Source organism: Rhinolophus hipposideros (assembly GCF_964194185.1).
Source record: "Rhinolophus hipposideros genome assembly, chromosome: 21".
NCBI classification, from domain to species: domain Eukaryota; kingdom Metazoa; phylum Chordata; class Mammalia; order Chiroptera; family Rhinolophidae; genus Rhinolophus; species Rhinolophus hipposideros.
The window spans coordinates 16,840,280-16,859,771 of NC_138067.1; the positions used below are offsets into that span (position 1 = coordinate 16,840,280).

The 19,492-nt window shown below is 34.7% G+C and overlaps 1 protein-coding gene across 4 annotated transcripts in view; it reads left to right on the plus strand.

Annotated features, from left to right (window-relative positions):
* CBFB (core-binding factor subunit beta) overlaps positions 1-18,523 on the plus strand; it is a 48,163-nt gene extending 29,640 nt beyond the window's left edge. Inside the window, exons 5-6 of one of the 4 annotated variants that reach the window (XM_081031923.1) lie at positions 4,744-4,839; positions 17,186-18,523. In XM_081031923.1, coding sequence (XP_080888049.1) covers positions 4,744-4,839; positions 17,186-17,254 — 165 coding nt within the window. In that variant the 3' untranslated portion in view covers positions 17,255-18,523. Of the gene's footprint in view, positions 1-4,743; positions 4,871-17,185 lie in introns of all 4 variants that reach the window. The other 3 variants (XM_081031925.1, XM_081031924.1, XM_081031926.1) reach the window with 3 other exon arrangements.
* Positions 18,524-19,492: the final 969 nt, after the last annotated feature.

The window sequence follows — 19,492 nt, forward strand, 5'->3', positions numbered from 1 at the left end:
ATAAATTTAGTGTAGCCCACGTATACAGTGTTTATAAAGTCTACTGTAGTGTACAATAATGTCCTAGGACTTCATATTTACTTACCAATCGCCCAGAGCAACTTCCAGTCCTGCAAACTCTGTCTGCGGTAAGTGCCCTATACAGGTGTACCATTTTTTTATCTTTTGTACCGTATTTTTATTGTAGCTTTTCTATGTTTAGATGTTTAGATACGTAAATACTTGCCATTATGTTACAATTGCCTGCAGTATTCTGTACAGTAACATGCTGTACAGGATTGTAGCCCAGGAGCAATAACTTATACTATATAGCGGAAGTGTGTAGTAGCCCATACCATCTATGTTTGAGTATACTGATAGTCACACTACAACCAAGTCACCTAACAATGCGTTTCTCAGACCATATCTCCATCATCATGCAACATATAACTACATAATTTAGTTCAATAAAATGTTTTAAGTTTCCCACAAATGAAGGTATTTCTGAGTACAGTTACGTAAATTCAAAATTAAATCGTGTTTGCTGATTGTATTTTCATCTTTTATTTTCTGTAATTTGTAGGGATAAATTTCAATATTTTCAGTAATTGCAGTTATGTAAAAGCTTGAAAAACTGAAAAATTTGGCACTTTACCATTGAATACTTTAGAGATTTCCAACTAATTTTGAATAAAATGTAACTGAGGACTCATTTACCAAAAAAAAAAAAAAAGTCTATGCCATTTATAGGCACGAAGTTGACTTCAGAGTAGTTTTTAAAAGGCTCAGATTTTCTAAAACCCAAAGTGCATGCATACTGTTGTGATTAATTTTTCTGTAGTCAGCATCTGCTTTGTCACAGAAATTTTATAGTTCAGGTATTTTAACTGGGTACATAAATATATTTGTAATTTACGTAACTGTAACTTCTAAATGGCAGAATATCTTACTTCTTTGAATAAGAATTGTTTGGATAACAGTTAAGAATTATGTGTATACCACAATTAGTTCCTAGTAAATTTCTATTTGTAGTTTTTAAAAATTCACTAAGAACATTATTTTTTATCAAATGTGTGCCCCATTTGTATTTGTATTATTAATAGAAGAGCCAGTAATTTTATTTTCATTGATATACTTTTTAAATTAATTTACTTTGGCATTCACAAAAGTATGTTTTACCTTCAACGTATTGACCTTTCAAAAAGTTTTACAGGCATACCTTGGAGATATTTTGGAATTTGGTTCCATACGCTGCAATAAAGCAAGTCACACCAATTTTTTGGTTTCCCAATGCATATAAAACTTATGTTTACACTGTAGTGTAGTCTGTTAACTGTGGAATAGCATTATATTTTTAAAAAACAGTGTACATATCTTAATTTAAAAATATTGCTTAAAAATGCTTCTGTCTGACCCTTCAGCAAGTTGTAATGTTGTGGCAGGGTTGCCACAAACCCTCAGTTTTTTTTTTTTTTTTTTAAAGGATAGTAAAGTGAAGTACAATTAACGAGGTATGCCTTTATTTTGATTCTCTGATCACATTAGAAAAATTGAACTATTATTGGAATTAACCAATTTTCTATTTGAAGTACTTGATGACACTGATGTAAAATTTGTGTCTTTTAGCTTTTTGTATGGTTTTTCTGTTGTGAAGCCAACATATCAACAGCTTTTTTTGTATGTGCTTGAGAGAGTGAAATTAATTTGAAAGAGTCATTTGATTTAAATCAAAAGTTACGTTCTACAAAGTGACATTAAATGTACTGTTTGCAGCTGCACGTGTTAAATTGTCTTCTTTGAAGTATATGTTGATGCTTTTGCAGCAGATTTATTTCTTTTGGTTTCCATTTGATCAGTGATACCATTCTAGTCCACACAGAGAATATTAAATGTCATTATTTTATGCAAATTACACATTCATCAATGTTCTTGGAAATGAATTTGATTCTTAATTTTTCATTAAATGTGCACTTCCACTTTTTTAATTCATTGCTGCAGAAAGGTAAGTATTACCAAACTGTAAAATTAATACAATTGTAGATTTATGTAATACAGTAAAAACACAATCACTGCAGCAAGAATGGTTAGAATATTCTGTAGATGCTCTATGAAAGAACTCGTAGGCCTGTATTTTCCACATGGGTTTCACGTACATCCAACCACCTTTTATGCTGACCCTGTCTGACTACTTTGTGCAGATTGTGGTTTAGACCATGGAGTCACAGATTCATATGTAATAAGTTGCCAGCAGTGATGAGAGTGTTGAAAGCCTCTCCCACTACTACCCGAGACTGGTAGAGTGAGGTAGTTGTTCCTGGCCATTTGAGCATGTAGTTTTATCAGCAAGTGCCCTTTTACACTGACGTTGAAAGTGAAGTGTTACTTAAGGTTTTAATGGGAAAGCATCAGGGTAACACTAGCAATTGATCATCTTTCAGACTTAACCATTTATTAAAATGCAAGCTGCTTACTGCATATATATTTCACATCTCACTAGAAGAGACCAAGATAGAAACTGGAATTTGAGAGTGGAGGGCTACCAAATCTCTCTTGGCTTATTTTACTACAACTATTAGTAGTAATATTTTTGTCTTTTAATGAAATAAAAATCTATCACCATTGCTAGAATACACATTAGTGGCTATTAATTTCCTTAGGGAATTAGATCACATCTCATGTTATATGCTCTCATTTCATCATGTAATTTTCCTCTACTATAGTAAATCACAGTTGATAATTATATATTGATTTTTGTAATTATTTTGTAATTATTATAATTCATTGTCCATCTGCCCCAATAGGCTAGAAATTGTGAGGAAAAGCACCATTTGTTTCCTCACATTGTATCCATGACACCTAGCACAGTGACTTGGGCATAATAAAAACTCACTAAATATTTGTGGAATAAGTGGAAAAGTGAATGAATGAATGCACAGGACAGAAGGGGTATTCTGTTATCAGCATATGTGTCCTGGTTGATACCTAACTAAGTAATAGAAAGCCCTTGGGAGTTGGGAACAGTGTTCTTTGCAGGTACCTCTGCTTATATAGTACATTCTGAGACTGCAATAGCTATGTGTAATAATGTTTAGTCAACTGTGTAAATTTTATATATCTATAAGTGCTTATACAATAATAGCTAATACTTATTGAATGCTGTCAGGTAGTATGCTTAAGCACTTTTTTATGTTACCTCATTTAATCTTTACAACAATCTTGTGAAGTATTACTACTATGCTCAGTTTACTAAGGCCTAGAGAAATGAAATACCTTGCCCTGAGACATACAGCTAGTAAATGCATCATGAGAATGGAAATTTGGGGGTGGCCATTTAGCTCAGTTGTTTAGAGCGCAGTGAGTGCTCTTAACAAGTTGCCGGTTCAATTCCCACATGGGCCACTGTGAGCTGCGCCCTTCACATTTAGATTGAAACAGCTTCGTGACTAGGAGCTGATGGGTCCTGGAAAAACACACATAAAATAATAAATAAATTTTTCAAAGTTTAAAAAAAGAATCACATTATTTAAAAAAACAAAGAATGGAAATTTGATCACACCTTTTGATTTTGTTTAAATTATACGCTTTGTGTCCTTGAAAATTTAAGTATTAAAGAACTCTACTAACAGTGACAAAGGATTTATCACACAGAACAAGATATCCGTCAGTATAGTCCAGGCCTGGTATAGCTCTGAATTATATTATCAGGGGCCCTAGATCTTATCATCTTCCTGTTGTATATGACTATATCCTCATTATTATGTTTGCAAGGTGTCTACTCTATCTCTGGGCATTGCATCAGTTCCCAGAAAGGAGAAGAGGTGAAATGTCTTTTAAGTTGAGGGGTGTTGTGGTCCTATTGTGCTTTAGAAGGAATGCTCTGATGGCTGTGTGGTGGATTGAGGGGGTGACGGAATGGAAGCCGGAAGAGATGGTTTAGGAGACCTTTGCAGTGATTTATGTCAGAGCTTACAAATCTGAACTAGAAAAATATTTGTAGGAATAAGAAGGAGACTTGAACGACTCCAAAAATATTTAGGAGATTGAATGAATAGGACTTGGTGGTGATTGGCTATATGGAAACAGGGGAGAGTGAAGAGTCAAAGGTGGTAGAAAAGAATGAGTGGTGCCACCAACTGAGACTAAAGATTAAAGGAGAAAGGCTAAATTGATTGCCTTTTTAGACAACAGTGAATTTAAGATATCTGGGTTTCCTTCATGTGCATATCTTTATCCATTAATTGGGAAATTATTAGGATAGATTTGTTAGATGTCACAAGTATTTTTTCTTGATAATATCCCTTGGAATTTTATTTACTTTTGGTTGTCTAGGAGTTTCTAATATTTGTACAATTAGTTCTGTAATTGTTCCCTTTTATGTTTCTGACTTCATTGTCGTAATTAGAGAGCCTGGCCTGTCTTATCCCAAATTATGGTAGTATATACCAAATTTTTTTTCTTGTACTTCTATGGTTTAAATTTTGACTTGATCAGGATTTTATTTGGGTGGATAAGAAGTAAGGAAAGAAAAGAGAAGAGCATTTTCAGTTGTTAGAATGATTGAACACAATTACTATTGTGATATGAAACATGAAAATACTGAAATTTTTTTAAAAGTAACTCTGACATTGATTCTCTTTTGTGTGTGGTTTTGATGTTTTGAGAAATATCCTGCTATTATTTCCTTCCAAAAATAAAATAATCCTAAGTTTTAATTTTTTATTATAAATCAAAATTAAACATCCATTTCTTGTATTCTGCTGATAGCAGGAGGATGCGTTAGCACAACAGGCCTTTGAAGAGGCTCGGAGAAGGACACGTGAATTTGAAGATAGAGACAGGTCTCATCGGGAGGAAATGGAGGTGAGAGTTTCACAGCTGCTGGCAGTAACTGGTTAGTACTTTCCCCAAAACTCTCAGGCTCTATTTGTGATATTTGTGCATAATGTTTTTAAATAGTTTTAAGTTTAATTTTGTCTTTCATTTTAAAAAGTTGTACTCTGTGACTTTGTGTTTATTAAATGTAATTGCTATAAAGAAAATTAGTCTTAATTTTAAGGTTGTATATGAATTCCTTATTTATTGCTCCTTATAAAAATCATTTAGTATAATAAGATGTATTTTCTCTTAATTCATTGATCTGAACACCTTACCTCTTTTTTCTTAATTATCTTTCAGATTATTTGGAAAAAAATTCTTTATGTTATCATAGAATACATATTAATATTTTGAGAACATTATTAAAACTTGAGGAGTAATATTTTCCATTTTTCTATGAATATTTGTCTTGATTTTGTAACAGTATAACTTTCGGTCATTTGTGTATTCTATTCTCTTTACTAGAGGCAAGTTTAGTATTTCAAACTATTCAAAGAATGGAATTAAACTAGTTTTCTTTTAAAATTTTTATGGTAAAGTAAAATACAGATACAGAAATATACACAAAAGAAATATGTAGCTTACTTATTTTAAGGCTAATACCCTTATAAATATCATCCAGGACAAAAAAATAAAACTTTGACAGCTGACCTAGCAGCCCCTTCCATGTATGCATCTAATTATGACCCTTTCCCTTCTCTCAAAAGTAATCCGGACCTCAATTTTTATAATAATCACTTTCTTGTGTCTTTCTATAGTAGTTTTATTACCCATGTCTACTTTAGTCTTAGACACTCAAGTTTAGTCTTGTCTAGTGTTTAAATGTTGTAGACTTTCAATTGACACAGATGTTTAATTTTTTTCTAGATAAAATTATATTCTGCTTTAAGCAAACTTCAGTTATAAAAATTAGTAAAGTATCTGCAGATTGTTCAGAAATCCAAATTCTAGGGGTGGCCAGTTAGCTCAGTTGGTTAGAGCGTGATGCTCATTAACACCACAGTTGCCGGTTTGATCCCCACATGGGCCACTGCGAGCTGCGCCCTCCACAACTAGATTGAAACAACTACTTGACTTGGATCTGATGGGTCCTGGAAAAACATACTTAAACTAAATAAAAGTTTTTAAAAAAAATCCAAATTCTATAAAAAATATACTTGAATAAAACAATAATCGAGATTAGAACGTGTTTAAAAGAGAATATTGTCAAATGTTAATATTCTGTCATGTGTTTCGAGTTTCTATACTTAATTATCAACATGAACATTTTACCCAAGAAGAAATAGAAAAAGCACACATTTATCTTTGATAATTAAAAGAAGTGGAATTATAATTATGGTGTATCAACTAAATAGAACAATTTCCAGGCATTAAAGAGTTCTGGAGATTGGTTGAACAATGCGAGTGAATGTTTAACCCTACTGAACTGTATACTTAAAAATGGTTAAGATGGTAATTTTTGTTATGTGTATTTTACCACATTAAGAAAATGTTTTAAGTCAGTGTTATGTAATAATACAGAAAAACTGTAGCGTTTCCATGCACAAAATTTTATGTACACTTATTTAAATTAACACAAAAGTGTGTATGTGTATGTGTGTGTGCATGAACAACAACACAGTCTGGGTTAAAAGCCCAGACTCGAGAGCCAGACTGCAAGGTCTGAATCTGGCTCTGCCACTCATCAGACAACTTATTTTCTATGGCTGACTTTCCTCATCTATAAAATAGGGCTAATAATCATGCCTATCTCAGTGGGTTCATTGTGAGGATTAAATGAGTAAATACATGTGAAAGCACTTTCAGAGTATGTGACACTGACTACGTGTCAGCTACTATTATTGATATTATTTCATATATATATTTCCTATTATATTACAATTTTTTAAAAATAAATGAAAAAACTCAAGCCTGCTCCGTAGTTAGTGTAAGAAATTATCTTTTAATGATTGATATTTCCCTTTATCAATGAATGAATGTATTTAACAGGCTGACAGTAACTGATGGTGTCCCCAACAATACTTATATTAGCCAGGAGAAGAAACAGGGCTGTAATGCAATACATTTGTGTTCTTTGAAGCTTTTATAATTCTTGTGATTAAACTGCCCACAGCATTTTGTTTCAGAATGCTTGTATCTGTAATAGTAAGAAGTTTAAAAAAAAAAAGTTTTTAAATGTATAATATGTATTTGTTATACTTCTGAACCTTTTTGCTTGTGCTGTTTGTTCCCTAGCCAAGAATATACTTTTCCACTCATTCATCAAGGCCCTTCTTAAATGTTATCTGTCAGTCTCTTCTCCAGTCTTCTTAATCATTATTAGCCCTTCCCCTTTGTAGTTTCCAGAGCGCTTCTTATTTCTATTATTGTTCTTACTGAACAGTATGTTGAAACAATTATAAATGTGTCTGTCCTCCACTCTATTATGATCCCCAGTGAGACGGGGCCCCTCGTTTTTTAACTTCTATGTTACCCACCACAGTATTTTTTACATTGTGTTTAGTTGTCAAATGGAGGTCATCAAAAAACAGCTCCTATCCTGCTTGTCTGTAAACTAGAGTTACAGAATAGCCTGTAGGTTAAAGTAGAATAATACATGTTAATGATCCCTGGAGAGATTTAAAATGTTTATAATTTGTTAGGCTATATTAATTAGATATTGATTAAGTAATGAACCCCAACTGTGTTGTGCTGGATTCTGCATTAGGGACTAAAATATATAGATGAAAATGCCTGGTTTCTGTCCTTGAGCAACTATCAGTCTTGAGGGAAAATAAATGTGTAAACAGATAATTGCAGTCTACTTGAGCAGCAGCCATATATAATGGAGCTTCAGAAAGGGAACAGTGGCAGTGTGTAGGATGCATTGCTTACATCTCCCTCTGCTTGGGGGATTCACAAGAGAATACATTTTCAGGGATTTGAAGGAAGAGTGTGAGTTTACCAGGTGGACAAGCTAGGGAAAACATTCTGGGCAGAAGGAACAGTATATGCAAAGGAGTGAAGGAGTGAGAGATCCTGCCATGTCAGAGAACATGATTGGTCAGTCTTTCTGAAACTAACATGGCTTTAAATGAATGTAAGAATAATTTTATTAAAAAGTGCCCTTCAGCTACATTATATTTGAAGAATAACTAACAATTAATATAGCAGTTATTTAGGAAGTTGTATATATTTTACTTTAAATAAAATACTAAATTAGTTGAGACTAAGAATTGTCTTTTCTAAAATGTTAGTTTGATTGTTTTTATAAATAATGTTACCTGAAAAAAAACATTTTGGTGTATGAGTTTATATGTGTGTGTGTGTATTATTTGTTCATGAACAAAAACATAGTCTGTTGATGGAGGTGTTGAAAAATTTATTGCTCAGATAGATTGTTTCCAGTTGGTTTTATGTCATTGATTTTAGAGCATGGGCGTTGTAGTCAGGCCTAGGTGAGACTCCTGTTCCATTACTTTCCAATCTCTCGTAAGCCTGTTTTCTCATAGAAATTGTGAGAATTAAATGGGGAAATGCTTGTAAAGCACTTAGTATGGTGCTCGGTGCGTGTATGCCTACGGTAAATAATAGCTCTAAAGTACTTCTTTAGCACTAAAAGCTCTACCACAGTGATGGTTCCAGTTAATTGAATTATCTGGCTAACAAGAACATCCTTTTAGTTCTCTAAAATATATCAGGGCACTTTCCCTACATTATGACCTAGAGCATAGAAAAAAAAGGTTAGATTTTCATCAATGATTTAAGATTCTGTAGTCCCTTGTGGCAATAATTTAAAATGTCAGTTCTTGTAGAGAACTGTCCTTTAGAAAATTGGGCTGGAATCGGACTCCAGAGGTCACACTGGCAGTCACTTAGGGGAGTTTGGGGTGTGCTGTCTTTTGGCACTTTGCACATGTGTAATTTTTCTTCCCTTAAAAAAAATTCATAACAAATTCCTTATGTCAGCTTATTTTCTTGCAGTTTAACTACTTTTTCCTAAAAGGAGAATGTTGGAGAAAAATGTTTTCTCTCCTATAATTTAAACATCTGTAGAAGGCCTCATATAATCGGATGTTCTTTGTTTTTGGTTTTGTTTTTTAAAAAGTTACAATTTTATAAAAATATGGTTTTCTTACATTCACTTCACATTGTTATTACAGTTGAAGAAACTGAGACTCTGAGAAAAATTGACTTGCTTTCTTTCAAATAGTTGGTTAATGTAAGGAAGAGTGAAGACTTAAACCAGTTTCCTAACCAAAAGGTCTCCACAAATACAGCCTAGCACTGGGAAATGAATTTCCACATCACCCATAAAGATGATTAAGTTGAAAAATAAAATCTGCTAGGAGAGATTAGAAACCGTTTTGCCTGGAAAAGAAAAAGCTGAGGCACAACAGAATAATAATGGTTCCAGTGGGTGGTCCTGATGCCTGACTGGAGACAAGGGCCAAGGAACAGTGGTAACTCTTGGGTGGCAGTAACCCAGGAGATGGTCCTTGGAAGCTTGACATCCTGGCAGCACCAAGGCATAGCGATGTCCCGCCCCTGTTTGGATAACCTCTGAGGCCTCCGGCCGTGCCATGCTGAACTTGTAATGGTGTTCATGGGCATTTAATATATGTGTAAGGTTGAGGTTACTGACAGTGGGAAGCTGAACTCCAACTAGTTAATGGCCCAAGGTATTTTGATTTTCACCAGTATCTTTTAACCTGAAATCAGTTAGAAAACTCCTTGGGCGTGTTTCTATTTCATCATATGTAAAATTTAGAAAGTTTTCAATCTATCATTCTTGGCAAGATTTAGCATTTTTTTTCTGATTTTTCTGGGAAAGGATATTTTAGTAGTATGATATTTTCTTTTCCTTTCAGAGATAATGGCAGATTATCATTAACTTGGCAAATGAAAAACTATAGTGAACTGAAGAAACATTATTTTTGTAATCTTGTTCAAATACCGTTAAATCTTTGGTGTATAATCAAGTGATTATACACCAAAAGGTATAGAACACAGTATAATATTTTACCCCATGGGTATTTTTAAAAGGAATACATAAACATTTATTTGAATGCTCATAGTCTCTCTGGGGGGGTGGTATGTAAGAAACTGGAACTGGAAACTGGAGGGGAATTGGCTGTCTAGGGACCATGTGGAGGGTGATTACTTTTCTCTATCTTTTGTGCCTTTTGAATTTTTAAAAATTTTTATTGGGGAATATTGGGGAACAGTGTGTGTCTTTAGGGCCCATCAACTCCAAGTCGTTGTCCTTCAGTCTAGCAGCTCAGTTCCAAGTCCAGTCGCCATTTTCAATCTTCACTTGCAGGGGTTGCAGCCAGCCCACCATCCCATGCGGAAATTGAACCGGCAACCTTCTTGTTGAAAGCTCGCACTCTAACCAACTGAGCCATCTGGCCACCCCTTTGGAAGCTCAGCAGCAGCTCATTGTCTTCAATCTAGTTGTGGAGGGTACTGGCCCATGTGGGAATCGAACTGGCAACCCTGTTGTTCAGAGCTCGCATTCTAACCAACTGAGCCATCCTGCTTCCCCTGTGCCTTTTGAATTTTGTGTCATGTGCATCTGTTTTACCTATTTAGAAAAGAAATAAAGGGACGGCCTGGTGGCTCAGGTGGTTGGAGCGCTTTGCTCCTGACGCCAGTTCGATTGTCACATGGGCCAGTGAGCTGCACCCTCTACGGTTAAGATTGTGAGCAGCAGCTCTCCCTGGAACTGGGCTGCTGGTGAGCTGCTGTGAGTCACCGACCAGAGACCGACTGCTCAGCCCCAGGGAGGAGCGCAAGGTTCACATTACCAGCATGGGCCAGGGAGCTATGTCCTACACAACTAGACTGAGAATGCCTTGAACCAGAGGAGGGAGGGGGGAGGCAGAAGAAGGGCGGGGGAGAAGTATCCATTGGATTTAGATACATGGCGGCCACTGGTGATATTACCAACAGCAATTTAAGAAAAGAAAAAGAAAGAAAGTGTTTTTAGTGTTAACACAGAATGATGAAAACAGAAGAGTCTAGAACTTGCTATCTGTATTTGGCATATAGGTTGTTTTTAAAACTATGAAATCCTTTCTTCATTTGAAATTTTATACAGAATCCTAATATATAAAATAGATATAGGGACACTTCTCTGAGTGAAGCAGGGTAGAGATTATTCTGGGCTTCCTCTGGAGTCTCTGGGGTATTTTCACGGAACCTAGTAACTGGCAGCGTGTAACTGAGAACTTTTGATATAGAAGAATGAGTATGAGGTTTATAATAGATTGCCCTGATATAAAATCCTAGCTCCACTGTTTATTGCTATGTGACCTTGGGAAAGTTGCCTGTTCTCTTGAACCTCATCTGTAAAATAGAGCTAACACCCTTCCTCCTGGGTTGTTGCTTAGCTCAGTATCTGACACATTGGGGCCCAGTGAAAGCTAGTTTCTTCACTCATTCTATGCACCTTGGCTCACAACATGTCTAGAGCGGCAGTAAAGGTAGGCGTATTTTAACTTCAGATATTTTTTCCCAAGCTACTTGAGATTCTGGTGTTGTTTGTTTGTTTAACAATAACGGATTTTGAACTTCTTGGTTCTGTGGGAGGTCAAGATAGCCGTTAACATAGGGGGCTGAGTAATTACTGGGAAAGGATACAAAAAAACTTTCCAAGTTTCGTTAATGTTATACTTCTTGATCTGGGTGCTAGTTAACATGGGTATGTGCACTTAGTGAAAACTCATCTAGTTATATACAAGGTGTGACCAAAAAACTGGTGAATGTTTAAAAGATTTATTATAGTAAAAGACACACACACCTCCCCTTCTCCCCCCCACACACAAACTTCGAACACACTTGTCCCATCGTTCTTGCCACTTTCTGAAGCAGTTCCGGAAGTCCTCTTTCATGAGTGTCTTTAGTTGCACTGTTGTGTCTGCCTTGTCCTGAATCGATTCAAAATATTTACCTTTCATAGTCATTTTAACTTTGGGAAAGAGCCAGAAGTCACATGGTGCCAGATCCAGTGAATAAGGTGGATGAGGACACACTGTAATGTTTTTATTTGACAGAAATTGCTGTATACTAGCAGCGATGTGTGACATGGAGTGTTGTCATGATGGAGGATGATATATGGCACACTTTAAAACACACTTTCTCTCAATCATATCTCACTCCCAACTGACTCCACCGAACTAGTTGAAACTTATCATACACTGTTACTAAGGTTTGGCGCACCTTAGTAATTCGCTTCCCATATTGAAGATCCCTGCCTTTCAGTTGGATGGCATGCTTCTTGGCAGCAGCGTTCTCCTTTTTTTCGATCACACCTCATATTCATGATTTGTGCACTCTTCATTACTTTAATAAAAAGTAGACTTTAACAAAGAAAAAATAATCACAGACATTTCTTCTATGAAATGATTACCTGTTTGGTGTCCATTGCCACGTAGAAGTAGCCCAGTGCCTTTTCTACTTGAGAATTCTTCTGATTTGGCAATGTTGATTTAACCCATGGTAATTCTCTTCAGGTTACACATCTCTATAATTCAAACACCTTACTTTTGGCTTTTGTGAAGGGAGATTGAGGTCAATAAGGGACAGAATGAGTGCTCTGATCATAGATAAATTGGAAAGATTACTTCCGTCATTTGCTTGATAGCAGCTTGTACACACTCTGTGTTGGAGGCTTGCTTTCATCTTGATTGGCCTCTTAGCCTAAAACTGTAATATGGCACTGTTGGCTCTTAATTCAGCTGCAAGGTGACAGGGCACTGAAAGGGATTTTCTCTATTGTTATCTAGAAAATGGTTTCATGTGGTTACATTATAAAGGATTAACAAATAAATTGTTGTCTATAGTGTCAGAAAATGGGTAAATAATTATTGTTTATTCTATAGGCAGTTTTAATACAATTCAGCAAATCATAGGAGAATTTTATGTGGAAACTATTTGGAAATAAAAACAGGCAAGAGTCTTTATGTGGTTTTTGTATTTGTATTTTGTGTGTTTTGGGAGCCTTCACTTCTGTGTGGTCCAAGAAAAAAATCCCAGCCTTATTTATTTTAAATTCCCACAGACTTCAGTTTTCAAATCACTTTACCAACACTCATATTTGTGTAAGGACAAATTAACGTAAGAATCTGTACTGGGCCTTCCTGAGGTATGTTTGGCAGTAGTAAAGGCAGTAGATTGGAATGAACTGGGAATATGAATTCAGACTCAGAATGAAAATCGTAAAAGGATTAATGAGAAACAGGGTACTAGATCTGTCTTCTCCCATACTAAGAGAGTCTGGCTGTCGTAAGAGGTGTATACTTTAGTAAAATTTATTTTGTTTTAACCTTCTTTTAATTTGTAAAAATTTTATTCTTATCTGCCGGATGCAGATTTTAACATTTGAAAAGTTCATATAGATAAATTGGGGAGTGATGAGCAGCTTTGTTGTAATAACAGCAGCATAAATACTTACTATGTGCCACCTGTGAGAAATGATGACATACTGGATACACTACAATATTTGCTTTACACTTGATTCTTAAATGCTCTTATAAGGTGTGTCTCCATTTTGAGGAACTGAGGCTGAAAGAGGATAAGAAGCTTGTCTAAGATCACATAGCCAAGGTGTAAGGTGGTAGACCATCCCCATCCAAGCCCAGAGATGTAGATGAGCTCCACTCTTTTATTTTGAAATGTCACTTTATATGTTAAGTATTCCTGAAGTGGTTCTTTAAAGTTCTTTATAAGAACTTTATTTTTGATGTGCTGTTAGACAAGCACTTGCGGTCTACTTATGTGACAATTGTTTATAATTGTCTGGTTTTTACCTATTTTACAAGTTTGGGAAAAGTGCATTTCTTTCTTTCATATTAGGACTTAAAATTTCTGCTTTATGTCTCCTCCAGCCTTAGCAATAGGGAAAAATAGCAATGATTTAAGAGGCTGACATTAATGCTAATTGTGAGTTAAAGGTTCATCTTTTTCCAGCAGTCTGATTGCCACCAGCTAACTCTATAACCTTAGGGGTAATCACTTAAACTTCTTGGGCTCTGGCTCATCATCTGTAAAATGAGAGTGGAACCAGATCTCTGAAGTACTGTGCTGCTCTAAAATCCTGTAATTCAGTGTTCTTTTAGCCAGGTGTCAAACATGAAATGATTAGCACAGTATCTGGACATAGTGTATACTCCATAAATAGTAGCTATTTTAAATCATTTTCTCTTGAAGAATGTTCAGCAATTTGATGATCTTGATAATAAAAGAACAAATCAGCCAAGAAGTTTTATTTTTCATTTGGTATCCCTGTTCTTGGCTGCTACTGCACAGCCCTAGCCAGTAGGGAAAACTCCAGCACCTGGTGACTTTTTGTCTCTTCATCTTGGACTCATGCCATGATGGCCTCCTAGAAATTGGATTGACCGTGTTTCTGGGTGATGATATATTAAAAAGAAAATAAATAGAAGCAACGGATAGTGTGTAGTAAAATATCCAGATTAATTCTTTATAAATATTAAAAACACATTTATATTCTGAACAGGGTTGTGGGTATCTGCTTTATATTAAAATCCTATTCTGAAAAATTGTTAATAAGTTAGAATCAAGGGCCCATGTGAATTGACGGGGGAGAAATAAAGTAGAAATTATGAACTTTATGCTTTTAGAATAATCAAGTGTAGAGAATTTCTTTGCCATCATCTAGTCAGGCTTATTACCCACAGAAGAATTCCTTCTAAAACATCCAGCCTCCTTTAGGAAACTGCCGCAGTACAAAGCTTCTGTACAGTACAAAGTGCACTGCTTCTCAAGACAACTCATCCATTTGTTGAATTCCAGTCCTGTGGAAGCTATCTCACTGAACCTAAATCTGTTTCTCTTATTTGTGTCCTTCACATGACCATCCAGACATCTGCCCTTTTTGCGTTAAATTTCCTCCCAGGCTCTCAGTTCTCATTCTTCTCTCTTCTGCTCTCATTCATCCTCTATCAGACTTTACCTCCTCTTTTATTTTTCCTGTTCTTGACCCTCCTTCACAATGTCTTCCTTGCACCTTCCTCATTCCTTCACAATGTAAATAGAAACTAAAAACACAAATAAATAGCAAAACTTTACTCCTCTCCATGCTTTTACCAAAAATAATAAACAAACCCATGGCAACCTCAGCACAGCCATGACCAAAAGGGAGAATTCCAGCTGCTGATGACTGTTCTTTGTACTCCTTTGGAATCATCCCATTATTAAAATAATTTGAAAATTACTCTTATCCCAAGACAAAAGCTAAAATATCTTTACACAAAGTATAATTGGTAGGTTTCTACTGATTTATAAATATATAATTAGAATTGATTTTTCTGTGTTTTTTCATTGCTCGGCCCCTTTCTGACCTTCATTGACTGAAACCAGATGCTTATATCACCATCTCTGATTTGCAGAATTGATCTGTCCTTACACTACATTTAGCATTGATTCTGTAGGGAACATAAATTGTGTCTCTGATCCATATGTGTTCAATGGATCATGGTTAGCTCTTTTAGTCTAACCATGCAGCATAACTTTAACCTGAGTAAGTTAGAGAGGAATGTGCTAAAATTTCGTCGATGTGCCACCTGATAATTAATAGTTAAAATATGTGTCAACATTTATAAGAAAGACTGTAGAAGTTTGTGTTGGATGTTATTTGATTTGTTTGAAAGTGAATAAGGCAGTGTCATTTCTGTCTAAACAAGATAACCCTCTTGAGAAATGATGACATACATAGCTGGATTTTCTGATTGTACTTGATCTTAGAGTACAAGTGTGACTTGTTGAGATGTTTCCTTGAAGATCAAGAATGCTCTTTCTCAAACAACTGTTCGAGATCTTAAGAATTGAAATCAGGGCTGGTCCGGTGGCGCAGGCGGTTAGAGCTCCATGCTCCTAACTCTGAAGGCTGCCGGTTCGATTCCCACATGGGCCAGTGGGCTCTCAACAACCAAAAAAATAAAAAATAAAAAAAGAATTGAAATCAGTATTTTGATTTTTGGTTGAATTTGTTTCCAAAAACTGACATAGATAATGGAGATTGAATTGTGATATTAATACATGATTCCATTTAGTTAAAGCTTGCATAGGTAATTGCAGTTAGTCCCAATTGCTGGTATATAACATAAGAGAGGTGGCTAAAAACAAGATTCAGATGAAAGAAGACGGCTTGGATTAGGGTTAGAATGGTAGAGGTAGTCAGAAGTACTCAGATTCAGGATGTATTTAAATGTAGAGCTGTCATAATTTACTCTTGGGTGTAAGAGAAAGAGATGTTATGAGTGATCTCAAGGGTTTTTGCCTAAACAATTGGTAAAGTCGAGTTGTCCTTATTTAACTTAAGGAAACTGTTGCTGAAGGAGCCAGGTTCAGTCTACAAAACAGATGTTTGTGCTTGACTGACATCTGTAGTTGCTAAAGAATAGTTATGAAAGAAACATGCACTGGATTTTTGTAAGAGACTGAAAGTAAATGTTGTGTAGACCAAAGGGACACCATATTCTATAAAACTTTATTAAGCAGAATGTTATGCACAGTATGTTAGTTGTTAAATGTTCTCTATTAACTAATTTGCCATCAATAGTTTAACTAGAAATCTTCTAAAGTAAAACTTGAAATCCTCAGTATTTGTAATTGTCCAGTCTCTTAGTTGTTAAATATTGTCGTAAAGGTAATTCTAGGTATATAAGTGTACCAAAGACTAATTTTATATTTCTGTTTTGCTTTTGAGACAAAAGACTTTATCTATAATAATTCTGGATTTACTTGAAGTAGAGGTTTTTAGTTCGAAGTCAGTTGACAGAAAAGGAATTCAGTAAGAGACGAAATTCACTACTACATTTTTCAATTATGTGATTAGTAGACTATATATTTCTGTGTGATTAGTTTCTTTATCTGTAAAATGGATAAATAATAATAATAATACCTATATTGCAGGTGGTTGGCAGGGATTAAATGAGTTCATCCGTGGACAGTACTTAGAACAGTGCTCAGTAAATGTCAGCTATTACCAAAAGGGAAAGTTTGCTTCTAAGGTGATTGGATAATGTGCTAAACTCTCTAGTCCCAAAACTGTAAATGTAGATATGTTGTTCTTTTATGCACAGTAGATATTTTAGCAATGCTTTTTTAAATATGAGATTTTTATTCTTGGTTTTTAAGAAAACTTTAGCAAAATATTTTATACATAGTTTATTTAAATTGTTCCTTTTTCTCTTACATGTAGAGTGATATTAGCTGAAAATGTTTTAGTTGCAATCTTTTCTTATATGCTACTGTCTTTTATTTTTCTAGCACTTTGATTTTCAAAACACGTTTTGACCCCAAATTATGATTTTTGTCATTGCAGGCAAGAAGGCAACAAGACCCTAGTCCTGGTTCCAATTTAGGTGGTGGTGATGACCTCAAACTTCGTTAATTAATAGCACAGCAGATGTGCTACCCAATCTTTACATATACATTGTTTCTAGTCGGCAAAAATAATTGATTGAAAGACCAGAAACTGTGATAACTGGAGTACTACAGTCTTCTCAACCTTAGGCAGTAACAAGACATCACAAACTGCCATGGTTTTGCACTATGATTATAATATCTGCATTTCTAATTTTGTATGCATGTAGCCAGTAATAATGTTAATTTTTTTTCTATGCAAGCTTACCTTGTTGGCATTATTTTAGTGAGTTGAAACTATGTACTTCTAAAGCTCTTTTTCCCCTCCATTTTAATTTAAAAGTCAAGAAACTAGTCAAGAAATTAAAATTTTTTTATAAGGGTTTTTTTTCCCCCTAATCGGTTGCTCTAATTTTTTTCCCCCTGTAATTTTAGATGTGTTGGTTATACAGCTTTACTTTAGCTAGACATTCTTGGTATTTTATTTTGTTTTCCCCTTGTTTTTATTTTCTATGGCATTTTAAAACTGCTGATGTGTTTGCATTATTTACAAGCTAAAAACCTAGTAGCACAGAGCTGTCTACCACAGCCTTCTAACACAAAGTTTACAGTTGTTAAAGTTGCAGTATCCTTTTAAATGTTGATAATCAGCTCCTTTACTTTCCTTTTTAAACATAAAAGTTTTAAATTGGTATTAACTCTAATCTGCCCCAGATCTGTTTTAGATTCTGTTCTGTTATCATGAGTTTGTGTGGAGATATTCTCCACAGATGATAACATTCTACTGAAATGCTTAAAGAAGTCGCAGGCTGGCTTCTGTTTTATTCAGGGATTTTTTTTTTTTCTAAGTCAATCAGAGAAGGGATACTGGAGCTTCTTCATGTATGTAACAGCATATTAAACTGGAGACAGTGATGAATCAGCTACAAAGGTAATATTGTATTAAAATCATGTTTAACATAGCTGCTTTTATGTGTATTTTATAATGCATGCTTTTGTAAAAACAGTTCTGAGTGATGAAAGATTAGTCTTACAGAGAAAATGTTCATCTGTGCAGAGGATACATTTTCTTCCATTAATCTGGAAAAAAATTCACAGGTTATATATGGGTATTTTCCAAAAGGATTATTAGAACCTTTTGAAATAAATTGGTATAAGACTATTTTTTAAATAGGCTCACTGTCAAATTGAATGCAACTTTTTTTTTAATACAAAACTGGAAAAAAGTGCTAAGTCGTTTGGCACCTCCTTACAAATATTTTTCATGATCACATTCATTAAATGTTACTACATTTCTGAATTTTTGCAAAAATGTATTTTATCATAATAGAATGGCATTATTTTAAAGAGTGAAAAACTGACATGGTCAATTCAGAAAATGAACTGAAGTCTGAATAAGGTCATTGCATTTAAAATGTGTATGTATATATATTATATATATATATATATATAATATATATATACACACACACACACACACACACACACACACTTGATTAATGAGGGAGGTGTGACTTTCATTGTATATAGGTCTTACAATTCATAAACATATCCTGTATCTCAGAATAAAAATGTTTGTTATATATTTGAAGTCATGCATGGTAAGGAGTGTGTTTAAATTGTTAATAAACAATAATGCATCATAAAAGACCATGCTGATCTTGTATAACTAAGTACTAGGAATGAATTTGGTTGTTATTTGGTGTTGTGCAGCTCACATGTTTACACACTCAGTGCCCTAATTTCCCCTGAGGGAATCGCCTTTTAAGTGGTCCTTACAGTGGTGTTTTAAGGTTACTTTATCACAGAGCTCCTTGGTTTTTGACTTATGCACTTAAATTTTTTAAAAAATAAACACAGTGATGATGGTACATTTTTCTCTATTGCTTCTAGCTGAGGGCTTTTAGTCCACTGGTAACTTAGATCAAATATTGTTAAATGTTCATGTTGCCATCCTTCTGTAAATACTGAGTTTTTCCTGTCATCTAGCACTGTGCTGCTTCTATCTGTCTTAATGCTGGCATTAAGATCATGAGCCCTTTTTCTCCAATAGTGCAGGCTTTGAAAACTACTTTTGTTAAGTTATTGATGCAATTTGATATTTTTCCATAATCTATATTTAAACAAAACTATATCATTGCATCATCTTTTCTAAATTCATCTCCATTAAAACTTGCCTTAAGCTACGAGATTGCTTTTGCCACCATTAGCCATACTGTGTGTTTGTATGTTTAATTTACTTTCACAATAAACTTCTGTGTAGTGA